Source organism: Triturus cristatus, chromosome 7, assembly GCF_964204655.1.
Source record: "Triturus cristatus chromosome 7, aTriCri1.1, whole genome shotgun sequence".
Classification (NCBI taxonomy): Eukaryota; Metazoa; Chordata; class Amphibia; order Caudata; family Salamandridae; genus Triturus; species Triturus cristatus.
Window position 1 is genome coordinate 546,354,920 of NC_140590.1, and position 14,080 is coordinate 546,368,999.

The following is a 14,080-nucleotide window of genomic DNA, read 5'->3' on the forward strand; positions in this document are numbered from 1 at the left end:
GGGCTGGGAGTGCTGTGACACACAAACACAAAACTAACCATGCTTATAAGGTTCCCAGACACATTTAAAAAGTGCATTGTCAGGGCACTATCCCAAGTACCTTCAGATCACCAGCCTCAGGTTTCTCAGTCACAGAATCTTCCTCTTCCTACAAGACAAGAATGTAGAAGATTAAGCCCTTGAGAGTGCAGGCTCTGGCAGTTTGCACATGCACAGCAAGGGGCTTTGGTTTGGTAACTGAATCTGGGTCGACCTCTGGCCGTGCAGCCATTGGAGTGCACCTATTCACAACTTGCAGAAACTAGTTTCTGGAAAGCGGAGAGTTGGAAGACTTAGGACATGGTTAGAAAAAAAACACAAAAAACTCTTGGCACACTTTATTATAGCCCTGTAGCCCACCGTAGCGGGCTATACCGGCTATTAAAGGCCCGCTCCCTTCAGGTCGGGCCTTTAACGCTGAAGCAGGCCTTTAATAGCCGGTATAGCCGAGCTACGAAGGGCTATAAGAACATTCTGCCACTAGAGGGCAGAATGTTCTAACAAATAAAACAAAGGCGTCTCGGAGCCCGAGGGGGTTTAAATCCCCTCGAGCTCCGAAAGGCCTTTGTTCACAGCAATAGCTGTTAACAAAGGCAACATTGGAATGTTGCTCTGCGGGCCTTTACCGGCCCGCAGTAGCACGGAGCACTCCATTGTATTCATTGTATTCAATGGAGTTCTCCACATTCCAATGGAGTTCTCCACATTCCAATGTTCTAATGTTCTAATTTGTGTTACAATGACCAGCTCATAAACAAAACATTATCACTAAAGGAAGAGCATAAGAAAATACTTGGGAATGATGAAGATACCAAATTATCATACGGATGCCTAGCATTCAGTGCACAGGGGGTAACCAAAACAACCAAGTGTGATTTCAGGGGACCAAATCAGACTTGGATACTCTATATGCAAGCAGCAGGAGCAAACCAAAGTGTAGGAAATTCCCAGCTTGCCTAACATTCACAAAAGGGACAATGACACAGAGCACGACAGGTCAGGTGACAGTACACACCTCAAGGCAATCAGAATACTCAATATAGATCAACAGCTTGAATTAATTACAGTGGATGCAATCATGTTCTCTACCAGTGACATGTGCCATAATGCCTGGTACGAGTACACACATACTGAACAGATGCCAGCTACAAGCACCCAGAAAAAGATTAAAATCACATGAAAGCAAGGGGGTGGGGGAGCCAGGCCCTCCCACACTAAAGTTGCAGCAGAGGAATGGAGAGGTGTGCACTGGCAGAAGAACCTTTGTATAAGGCGAGAGGCTATATTGAAAAGTATCTGGAAACCAAATACAGCTGGAGGCAACATGGAGAGAATGCCTGAATTTTGCGGTGGGTATTCCACATTTCTTTGCACATGACCAGCAGGTTGGGAGTGCGGAAGGCAGACTTGCTACACTGCATACGGAGGGGACATGCCTGAGCTAGATGTTTTACTGCTACATCACGGATTATTTGGTATATGTTGATGCTTTGAAAAAATGTATATATATTGGTTTAAATGTTTGGTGAAGATAGGAGATATCTCCCCTCAGGAACAAGCACCATAAAATGCTGACAGAACTCCTACATAGTGTGCACCAAATTCAGTTAGGCGAAAATACAAATATATACTGCTTTCAAATTGGGCATGGAATATTCAATTCACATGCATTTTGGAGGGTGGGAGTCTTTTCACAGAAACACCCTACATAATTTAAAGATAGGTCAGCAGTGAACCTTGAATCTGCAGTCAATATAACACTTTAAAACCTCACAGCAACTTTATAAGGAAATAGCCCTCCAGTAAGTCATTCTTAAGATTTATACCATGTTTCTACGTAAGATTTTGTCCTCGACCACCACATTTGTTTCCAAGAATCCCACAGTTTTACAAAGATTATTTCTTATATTTCCATTATCCATCAATGCAATATGTGAATCTTTTTATTACATTCATGGAATGTAATCACAATTCTAGCTTTCTTTCAACAGTTACTTCTTAATTTTGGTTCTTTGATGTCAATTATATAATTGATTGAATACTCTGGTTTCTCTTCAAACCAAATAAATTATATAATTGATGAAAAAACATCCTCCGTTCGTTCAACTCTCACGGGAAAAGGAGTCAAATTGGTTTATCCAATGTGTTCCATTCAAGCGCAATAGATTGCTATCACCATCTCATGGGGGATGTGCTTTGTGATCGACATTTGAAACCTGAAATGATGTACAGTGGGATATATGGCTACAAAATGTTGCAACACTTAATAAGTAGCATTTTTGTTTTTTTGGACCTAAATTGATTCAAACTGGTCTGAACTTTTGTTGTCGTTTGTCCTTGTCCAGTGCAGAAAGACCACATGAGCATTTTATCATGCAAAACTATTTGCAATAGTAGAATCCTTTACGCTTAATAGTTTGGCAATTTAGGCATGATATATTTGACACCTTTAATGACACTGTTACACTGAACAAAACTGCCTAAACAGCAGATTATTACTGGAGGAAAATACCTAGAAAACAACAAGGAGCAGCTAATTCCAAGACCGAGGGAAACATGAAGTTGTCCGTATTAGAAAATCTACAACAGCACCTTCAGAACTTGCCATACTCAATACTGTGGCATCGTATGGCACATCTACAATATTGGATTCCTTTATTACTCTTGCTCCATTCTACTACTAATGGAACAGCATCATTTTAAATCACAAATGTGGGTCAAATACGGTTACAATATTAGCATTACGTAAATATTTGTGTGGCTCAGAATGATTTCATCGATAAGCAGATAATGCCACAGTATAAGTACCTTGTAAAATAATATTCACTTTATATAGAGCTAATCAATTTGAGGAAGGCATGCACATAAGGTGGTAACCAATCTCTATCCACTCAGAGCGACAGAAATTACCATGCTGCACTAGCTAGATTAAGAAGCCTCACTCACTCTGAACCATACTGCAGTAACAGTAACAATACTAGATTAGCAGTTCTCACTCCAAAATAGTATACAGTAAGATCAACAGCTTCGTACAGACACCAGGTGAGCAGTAACCGTGAGAGTGCTTTAACTATTTTATTATATAACATCAGCAGTGCTCTAAATTTAGTGACCAAACACTGCTAAAATGTCACAATTAGTTTGCACCAAGTCCACAAAAGAAACATCAGGAAGCGAAGGAAGCTACTGCAAGACCACAAAAAACAAACCATTGCTTCCAGGCCTTTATATAGAGCATCCAGGCCAAACCAGGTCAGGCCTTAAGATAGGAGCCTAATATCTCTTTTCAGAATAATGCAAGTATGCCAAATTGTAATTACCCATGTAGGGCAGCACTTCAGACCAGAGTAGCAAAGTAGCGACCGTCTGTAGTGTGTGGCTTGGGCAGGGAGCAGAAAAGGTAGAAGCCATATCTTTGTCAAGCTCATCTTTCTCAGACATGCAAAATACGTAAATACGGAGTGACATACTGTCCAGCTACTGAGTACTGTCTGCTGCAGTGCACTCACAGTGTAGCAGTTAGCACCCTGTGGATTGCTGTCAGGTCTAAAGCAGTGGTGAGAACTGCTCACCACTCCCAACAAGACCCTCCTTCATCTGAATATATTTTACACTCTTTCAAAAGATGCAAGTCAGTTTGACTCTTCGGATTTGATCCTTCTCATCACTTAGACTTACAACGAATGCTCAAATAAAAAAATAAAAAAAGTGCCAGTGCCAATATTGAGGGGGGGGGGGGGGGGGATTGGGGGGGGGGGAGGACCACCTACTGCCCTCTTATGCGATTATGTGCCCTCCACAGTCCAGCCATGAACTCTCTCCCCACAGAGCACACAGAACATCAACCTTAAAAAAAAATCACCACAAGATTCCAATGAGTGGAGAGGTGTCTTTTATAGGGATAAGTCCATAGACTAGGGGCAGTGCTCTGAAACCCGGTACTACCTGAGCAGCCATTTATACCCTCTCCTCAAACACAAAGATATCCAACCATGTTCATGTGCCGTAGAGGATGAAAAACATCCAATGGCCTACACACATGCAGAACCTTCACAAATGGGCAGGAACCTCCGCTGTGCACTATTTTCCAGCACATAATAAGTGACTGTGTGAAAAGTAATGATGTTGCGCGACACACAATAGTATCATATGGAATGGCAGGTCGGGGAAAGTGCAAGATTTTGTAGGGAGAATGCTTAAGTCAGCTGCAGTTTTTTTTTTTTTTTATTCAGGGAGGGACAAGGAGCCTAGTTTTGATTTAGGTCCTGCTCAGAAGGCACCAATGGAACATAAGTCAGCTGCAGGACAGGTCCCTGTAGATCAGTGCAGCTTTTTTAGGTTAAAAAGGCATGAGCACATATTCCCAATATTAGTGAAGTATGAAACATCACCTCCTATATACAAATGTTATAATAATGTGAATAGGAATGGAATGGAAATGGTGGAATTTCGCTGCAAGCCCACTGGAGTTGCATATGTGTTCTGAAGGCCTCTATGTTTGTATCTGTCTAACACTGGGGAATTTCCTTCTCCGTGTCTAAGGAACAGGCACCAAATCTACTAAAGAAATATGAATTCGTGAAACCAAAGATAACGGGATAGATCATCAATTATAACTTCTTTCATTTTCATTTTGGCAGACTTGCTTAAATGTCTATTTGCCGGGAGATACAAATTTCACACCAGAAAAAGGAGATTTTTTAGTTGGCCAGGATTAAGTATGACCTCTACACAAGTTCCTGCTATTTGACAGACCACTAAACTAAAATTATCACTTTGAGCTGCAAAAAAAAAACATTGCTTCAAGAGAGGTGGCATGAATGCAGGTCTAAAGCAGTGGTCGAATAGACTCATGACATTGGAAACAATAGGGATAGTACTTTTAGAACTTCTGCTGCAAGCATACACCTACCAGCACATGCTTTTAGCACACAATGTATGCTACATGCTTATTAGCACTGTAGCTACATTTCAATAAAATGCTAATGCTTAACGTTTTCCTCTGGAATGGGTGTTGCATGAAATGAGGAGGAGGGGTAACAGTTTGAAAGATTTCCACAATAAGGGGAAAAAAACATTGGAATGGAAATTAAAAAGATCTAAAGAGAGCCATGGGTGTAACAAAAAATAACTATAGCTTCAGCAAAATGAGGTGATGGGCTGCATACATACAATTAGGTTTGCTTCTTTACAGATGTACAAAACCCCAGAGCTAAATGCAACTGTATCGAGAACTCACCAAAGCACCCTGTAGAAGAGAAGTAGTACTTCTTTCACTGCCAGCCTGCATGTTCTCAGATGATGCGCTCAGCGCATGGCTGAGCGTCCATACTGCCCACAATGCTGTGGTATTTCTGTGCTCAAGGTCACCCGCAAGTGTGCACTAAGAGCTTACTGGAGTGCCAGGCATACAGGGAGGCAGCAGGACTCTGGAATCCAGGCCAGAAGGAAGGCTGTCAAACTTGGGTTTTTTCTTTATTTACCAAATACATGGCATGACTTACTTTCTGGCAAAGGCATGGACAAGCCTTTTAACCTGCGCTCCCCAAAATGGTGGCCTGTCAAAACAAACGTATTCAAGATTTCCAAGCCAGTACCGCCTTTTCCTACGATGTCAGTTCCTGATTAAATCACATAAGTGAGAGGACATTCAAAGAAGCTATATCGCAATGTATTTGTTTCCCACTTTTCATCACATTACTAGCCCACTTGCTACTACTTTTGTCAGATTTTTGCTTCTGGCTATTGGATCTTCTTCTGAATTCTTCGCTTGGAATTCTTGCTAGTCTCCTTTTCCCTTCCTGGTATCAGAATGAGCTTGTTGCGTTGCGGATGTCTTCAGTATTAAAAGTAATCTGTATTCAAGAGCTACAAGATATCCATGGTAGTTTACTGGTAAATGGCACCCTCTTAATGAGACAATTTACACCCTTCAAATGTACTATTCTGTGCAGTGGCACGGCGCTAATGGGAGGAGTCAATCTTTGCCTGGGCGATCAAAATAAGAACTCCGACATTCTCATCAACCAATCTTTCACAGTAGAGCACATGCCCCTACACTTCTCGAAAGCTGCGTGCCTCTGTAAGGCAGGAACCAACGTTACATTAGATTTTTAAGGTTTGCAACAACCCCTGCTGCCAAGGTAAGCCACCTATCATCAAGCTTTCCTCAAATACCGAAACAAGCACCATTCCTACTAAGTACCCTGTAATCATACGCTTCTATATATATATATATATACACACACACCTAAAAGAAACAACCTCATTGACATTCCACACACTAGAATACACACACCCTTCACATCACACCTTCAACATATATGTAAATTGTAAATTGATACTTGTATAGCGCACTACTCACCCGCAAGTGTCTCAAGGCGCTTGTACGAATACCGCTGTGGAACCCATCCTGGCTTTCCCTGTGAGGCGTCCACTCCTGGGCACCCCCAAGTTGGAGGCCGTTGTGGAGATTAAGCAAGCTATTGCCCAGAGTTGCAGAGTGGGACTCCATGACTGGAATGGCACTGAGGCGAGAATTATCAGGTCTGTGGAATTGTTTGAGCCCAAGACCCGCCGAGGCGGGGAATTGAACCCTGGTCCCAGGCTAGACCTCTGCATCAGGGTCTGCCGCTCTAATCATTGAGCCACACTTCTCCACATATGATCATCACCGCACACCCAGCAGTAAGTCACGCCCATTCCATCATCACAAACCACAATCTAAATATTCTTTTCACCATGGAAACCTGGTTCACCCTCTCATTAGCACACATTTTTGACGTCATCGTCCCCTCTGGATACTGCATCCAATGCATAGACTGCACATACACAACTGAAGGGGAACTCATCGTACCCAAGTCACCGTAGCCCTGCATCATCTTCACCATGGTCACACCCAAGTCATTTGAGCTCCTAGTCTTCCATTTTTCCTCTCCACTGTCCTACAAAAGTAGCCTTTCACCTCATCTACAAACCGCCCGGAACCGATAAAGGACTTGAAAAAAGAAATAGGAGCCCTAAATCACCTCTGCCTTCAGCCATCACTCCCACCACTTTGTTGTCCCCTGCTCCATTACACAAACACATGCCATTTCCCAAAATGAAACAGCAGAAAAAGTATAATCTTACCTTTTGCTACTAAGGACATCATGTAGAACTCCACGAAGTACCAGTGAACCTACCCAGACACTTCCAGCCTCAACAGATGTCAACAACTACAACACACTCTGGAGCTTGCACCTCTAAGCCTGATCAACAGATGCAAAGCCCTCATTAAGACCATCAAAGTGCCAACCCCATCTGAGACTCTCCCATCCCACCATAAGCAGACAGATGTATGGCTATCCACCTCTTCTTCACTAAGAAAAATCAAGAAAAATTTGATCTCATATGATCAAGTCATCATCATCAACCGCACCAGCACCTATATCCAGTCACTAAACCACGCTTTACAAATACCGAAACCAACATGCATGACTGGAGTTCAAGGCATTTTATAGCCTACACATAGATAGAGTTTATAAATAAGGACTTAAGTAGGATTCAACTTTAAGTTGGCCAAAAGACAAGCTACCACCTTTCCAACCTACGGCCACATGTTGCTGTGATAGTGAGCCATACTGTCTTTAACCTGCATTGTACATTGTGTTGGGCCAGCAATAATCATGCAAGATCCAATAGCTAGGAACATAATGTAAAAGTATGGCAAGCGTCCTGGACTTTAGGAAACAAATGAGGAATGAACAGCTTTAAGGGAGAAACTCAAGGCCACAGCTAGCTCAGAGTGGCAACTGCAGAACGAAGATTCATACAAGCCATAAGGAACAAAGACTAAGATGGACTTGTAAACTCCCATACTATTTTCAAGGTGACTATGAAAAAGTAACAGCCTTGATCTGCAAATTCCAAATCAAGGCACACCGATAACTACTGAAACTAATGCAGTCATATAACACACAATTAAGTGGGCTAACTGTTACCCATTATCAAAGGATTCAGACAAAACAGTTCCTAAACATTTATTGTTTTTATGGCGTGATTATTGCAGTTAAGTGCAACAGGACAAGCATAACCCCTTAAGCTAGCAATGGGGCCCTGAGAAAGGAATGCCTTGCATGAAATGCAATCTTGATGCAGAACCATTTGCACACCTTGTGATTAGTGAGGGTATTTTGCAAAGTCTTCTGGCTGAGGAAGACAGGTAACAATTCATCAGGTAACCAACACAGTCAGTATGAAAATGTCTATTTACCGATTGCCTGCTGGCCTCATCCTCTTCTTCATCGCCCCTCTCCTCATCTTCCTCCAGTTTAGAGATATCATCTTCACCATAGGCCTCAGACACCAGCCCAACCTTTTCTTCTATGTATGCTTCGGACACCAAGAATCCCTTCTCTTCCAAGGGCACTAAAAAAATGAAAAATAAGTTAATATGCTGGAAAAAAGCAATGCTCCAATTTCAATAAGCCATTTACATGTATATATGTAAGTGCAAATTAGACATCTGAAATCTAGAGAGGAGCTGTTTCCCATAAAAACGAAGAAACAGAACATATCATTGAAATGGAGAACCCTACAACAAGCAACCACTTGCCCCCATCGCAGCAGGTGCCCGTTTTATGGAAGTAATTTTTCTTGCTTGCGCACAGACAGACGTTCCCTACACGACAACTCTGTTGTCGTGTTATAAATGCAACATTCAGTGAAATACATCATACTATCCTGCAGTAAGATTATTTTACACTTAATATATCACCCATCAATGCAGGATGAACCTAGAGAAACGAACAATCATAGGTCTTTGGATCTTCAAATCGTTCTGTAAGTGCTCTCAGCCGACAAGATCTTGCTTGCCCTTCAGAGCAACGTTCCTTCATGAATAAGCTCATGGATGTCCGTTTGCTCTTAAGATGTGAAAATGTCCACATGAACAGCAGACTTCCTCCTGAAGTCAAAGCATCATTTATAAGGTTAAGAACATACAAAAAATAGATAGTTGTTCTTCCAGCAGCAGAGGTTAGTACCAGTGATAATGGATAGTGGTTGTCGACAATCAGGCGTTTTTCCATTTACAACTATGTCTATAGCACGCTTTAAAATTCCTGTCTTCTTGGTGAAATAACAAAAACTCATCTTTTAATTAGCCAAAAACAGGATACCTGCATCTCTACAGAAACATGAAATTCACTGAATTTGTTAGATAATGCAATTTCTTTTGTTCTCGCCAATGTTATATGGGAATCACAGCAGCACATTATACTACAGGACACATGCCGACACTGATGAGGGCTCTTAATACTTTCAGCAGCCTCCTGGCACATAGTTCTCATGATTCCATCACAGTTTAATTCACAAAGTGGGCATGCCTTATTTGATGATATGGCAAACAAATGTGACATGAGAGGGCTGAAACTGGAAGACTTTACCACGGGCACAGTCAGTGGTAACTGCTGTTGGGTACTAGGGCGCCCAACGTGGCACATGCAGGTTACCTGCATGAAAGAAATTATGTCTGATGTGTTCTGGTGCATACAGCCACAGCTTAGAAGTTTTATTGTGATCACGGCGATAGCCAACTATATTAGATTCTGTGAATCTACTCAAAGAGAAACCTGTAGAGTTTTGAGGAAGAAAGCTAAAGGGCCGTATTCTCCAGGGGCAAAGGGCTGCCAATTCCCCAGACAGGATATTCCAAAAACAGAGATGCACTGGCGGGCAGAAGAGTAAAGAACCCCCTCATAAAGGGAGATTCCTGAGAAATAAGCCCTGAATAGGAATGCTAGCTTAGGACTTCTTCAAAAAGATCAGGAAGCATGTAGGACCTTGATACCTGCCTCAGGCGAATTCACCAGTAACAATGGACAACAGGAGCTGCCTGAACTGCCAAAATGGATAAAATTACTATTTGCCTGTCCGAAGACAGAAACAGATAATTAGGGATAAAGCTGCTCTGATTTTATGGATTGTTATAAATGGATGTAGCCAATAACTTTCGATTTTATTAAATTCAGACATATAACATACATACATATAGGAGTTTTCAGCCAGCCCTCTTAATCCATTGGTCTTATATTGTGCAAGTCACAATTTCCTTCCACTACAGCGTACAGTAGGGAGTAAAAGGTCAGCCCACTTCAGTTACTGGCTAACTTAACTGGGACAGCCTTCTGCCACTTAAGGGCACATCCCCCAGAAAGTAGTTCTCTTAAGCGCTAGGGACAACTATGGCAATGTGTGCTTTTTGAGAACGAAAATATTTTTGCTTTTTACCAATTGTTTTTAAAGATTGACGAGGACTCAGCAGCATCCCCAACACAAAAGGTTTGCAAAAAAAACATGTTTTAACAAATCAAGATTTGACAAAATAAAAAGGCAAGGAGTTGACGCCAGACCTACAAGCTTTGCCAATGCTTTTTATATAATTTAGATGGCTAGGATGTGGCCAAACGCCCAAATACAAAGGTTGCATGATACTGTGCACTTAGTTAATGTGTGTTTTTGCACCACTTTAGAAAGTGCTCAGTGGGTGTCCAGATTATTAGCCCAGGCCCTACTTATGAAAAGAGCCAAGTTTAGAAGCATAGGGAGAGTAAAGGACGCTAACTATTAATACATACTGTCTCAAAGTTCAGTAATTCTATCACCTTATGAATATGATAGCTGTGTAACTCTCTTTTCTAGTCCTTCTCAAACGCCAGTCATTTGTTTTAAGAGGTGCAGCAGAGGGCCTATACTTGCAGAGAGTCACTATAAAAATGACGAATTAATTTAAGTTATATTACGTGGGCACAGCAAATTTCATCATCCACCCATGACAAGAAAACTGAATCGGATCACTGCAATGGTGTCTGGACGATATCATGGCGTGCCAAAGTGGGGAGTGTGAGCTCTAGCTATGAAGATTCATACGGGCATAGATCTGCGTCCCTAAGTTGTGCTGGAGAGGGTCCCTGGAGGAGAAAAAAGACAGGATCGACAGTGACTGAGGGTCAAGTACTGGGAGGTGGCACCAACAGCACAATCTGGCACGAATCTGATCTGCGGGCGGTGGCGGCTGTTGGTCTAAATGGCGGCTAGCCACAGCCAGAGGCGGTGGACCAATTAAGTGCACGGGACCAGAGTGGTGAGGACGGGGTTCAAGTGCTGAAGAGGCACACCGGGTGGGGCAAGATTCCCCCCATCCAATGCAAACAATGTGCCCCTTGTAAGTGAGGGGGAGTTCATGCATCATCCAGCCGTCCATGCGCTCACCCAATTGCAGGTTCCTTGCAACGTAGTGGATTGCCCATGGACAGCACAGGCCTGCAGGAAGCCCGGGGAGGGGACACATTTGTTCCTTCAAGTTTTGGAGGTGTTGGACAAGTTGCTGAATGGCAGACAAGGGACCCGTTTGCCTCTCTGCTTCGCCTCCCTTGGTATCAAATGCCTGAAGGTGCCAGTGCCTCACAAGAGTAGATTGGGGGCCATCTGTGACTCCACAGTAGTTGGCCCATACAAGTGAGTGTCCCCACATGAAGAGTGACAATGGTTGGGGAGGCAGAACTTGCATGGATCCAAGATGGCTGCAAACTAGAGGAACTGTGTGAGCCCATCCGAATATTTTGCATCATCCTCCTGTCCATGGATGGTCAGACACCCCACTAACTGTGAGGACGACGCTGGACACAAAGACAGCCTGCCGCTATGAGTCTCTGACCCTGAAACAGGCTCTTAGTAGGGAGAGCAGCGATCACGACGATGCGGGCAGGGCCTGACCTGTGATTGCTCTGAGCACCCGAGCTGGGTCCAGATCCTGTTGTCACCCAGCCCAGATTGTGCCGAGCGGGTTCTCCACAAGCCACTCCTCGACGTGGTATCCCAGGGAGGTAGATTTTGTGTGGCAGGCTTGGTACGCCTGTGTGGCTGACTTGGGACCGCGGCAGTGAGCTCTGGCCTGCGGTGAGTCGTCACCCCACTGCCCTGGATGCCTGGGAGGAGCCACAGTCCCGCAGCTGCCTCATGCTGTCGGCTCTCCCCGGAATACAGTTATGACGAGCAGCCAGATCAGATGCCATGGGGCTTTTACTACTTGGGCCTGTCCCTAATAACAGCGTGAGATCCACTACAAGCCTGCACCCAGGTAGAAAGAGAGTGAAGCACAGTGCACGGAGCTGAGATTTGGCAGGGGCCTACTTTCCCGATATAACTCTTTTATTGTGAACTCATTGCCGCTGGAGGCCTGCTGGCCTGAGTGGAAGGAGAGTAGGAGGCCCAGACAACTACACCCTTGATGCCACATAAATATACAGTAGTCCACGCCTGATACAGTGGAGTTTGACCTACCAGCCCCTGACACAGCCTTTCACAGCACAACATGCATTTGAGGTACCCATAAATTGGACAGTCCCCACAGTACTATTCAGTGCCAACCATTGAGTGATGGAGGAGCTGGTCCTCATTGGCAAAAAAGATAAATCGCAGGCCAGGCGGCAATAGAGTATTCCAACTGGTTAGATGCAGCAGTTGACTCTAGCACCCCTTAAAGAAATTCACGTGGGAAGAAAAAAAAAACACGTCTCCCTGGTTCTTGGAAAGACTCAAGCTACTTAAGCAATCTTGTCGTCATCAAGAACGCATCTGGTGTAAACAGTATGACATAGCGGAAAAAGCAAAGTATAAAGCTAAGTTTGCAGAATATAATTTAGCCATCAGAGCAGAAAAAAGCGCCTTCTATACCCAGATGACATCAACTCCCCAAGTCCACTAGAGACCTCTTCAGGCTGGTCGACAAATTATCAATCCCTTCCTCCTCGAACCATCAGGAGAGCACACAGGTATCCTGTGATGGTTTGGCTGACTATTTTCACACTAGAAGCGACCACTCCCTTATGGCCTTTCTTTCCCTCTCTAATGACCAGACCGACCATCTTTTGGAAGGGATTAAATCTGGCTCTCCACTAAAATCATGCTCCCCCAAGTTGATGAGCATTGGTAGGGAGATTATTGTTCCCCATCTAACAGATACTCTGAACCTAGCCATTAATACGGGATGCTATCCACTTGTCTGGAAAACTTCGGTCATCGAGCCTTTATTAATAAAAAAAAAAAAAAAAAAAAAAAAAACACACAATCAGGACCCCACAGACTTTAAAAACTATCGACCAATCTCCCTACTCCCTGTACCAGCTAAGATTTTGGTGAAACATCTTAACTCCCAATTAAGTACATACTTAGAGCAACATCATCTTCTTGATCCTTCCTAGTACAGATTTAGATCCTGCCATGGAGAGGAAAGGTCCTTAATAACTGCAATCAATAACATACGTATTCTTGTCGATGCTGGGCAATCCGCGATGCTGATCCGATTGGATTTGTCCTCAGCCTTTGATACCATCGCACCCAATAAGTTGATCAATAGGCAGCAACAAATAGCTATCTCTGGATGTGCACTACAGCTGCTGTCCACCTCCTTGACTGAAAGATCACAAAAGGTGAAGATCGTTGAATTAATTTCTGCCCCCGTTTTAAATTATTGTGGAGTTCCTCAGGGATCCTCCCTGAGTCCCACACTGTTTAAAATACATGTCTCCCCTCTTGCACAATTGGTTAGATCATTCGGGCTTAAGGAAACATCTCATGCAGATGACACACAGCTAACCGTGTCAATCACTCAAGATGTAGAAGCCTCAGCCGCCAAATGTATTAACTGTATGAAGTCGGTGGCTCTCTGGATGAGGGACAACTATCTTCAATTAAACAGCGACAAGACAGAGGTTCCGATGTTTGGTAATCGTCACCCGGAATGGACCCACTCATGGTGGCAAGAAACATTGGGATCATGCCCCTCGACGGCTTAATCTGCAAGAAACCTTGGTGTCACAGTTGACACCAGTTTATCCTTGAACCACTAGGTTAATACGACTGTATCCTCCTGCTTTTGGGTCATAAAGACCCTTAGAAAGATATTTCCATTTCTTTCCCTTGATTCACGGAAACAAGTTGCTGTCTCACTAATTTTTATCTAAGTTGGATTATTGTAATGCCCTCCTTCTGGAGTTCA

At 43.4% G+C, this 14,080-nt stretch overlaps 1 protein-coding gene across 2 annotated transcripts in view; it reads right to left on the reverse strand.

Moving 5' to 3' along the window:
* Positions 1 to 14,080, reverse strand: part of SAP30BP (SAP30 binding protein) — a 263,859-nt gene that overhangs the window by 199,294 nt on the left and 50,485 nt on the right. The window contains exons 2-3 of one of the 2 annotated variants that reach the window (XM_085616988.1): positions 8,294 to 8,448; positions 101 to 148 (exon numbers count right to left, since the gene is read on the reverse strand). In XM_085616988.1, the coding sequence (XP_085473114.1) occupies positions 101 to 148; positions 8,294 to 8,448 (203 nt within the window). The remainder of the gene's footprint in view (positions 1 to 100; positions 149 to 8,293; positions 8,449 to 14,080) is intronic. The other variant, XM_085616989.1, reaches the window with a different exon arrangement.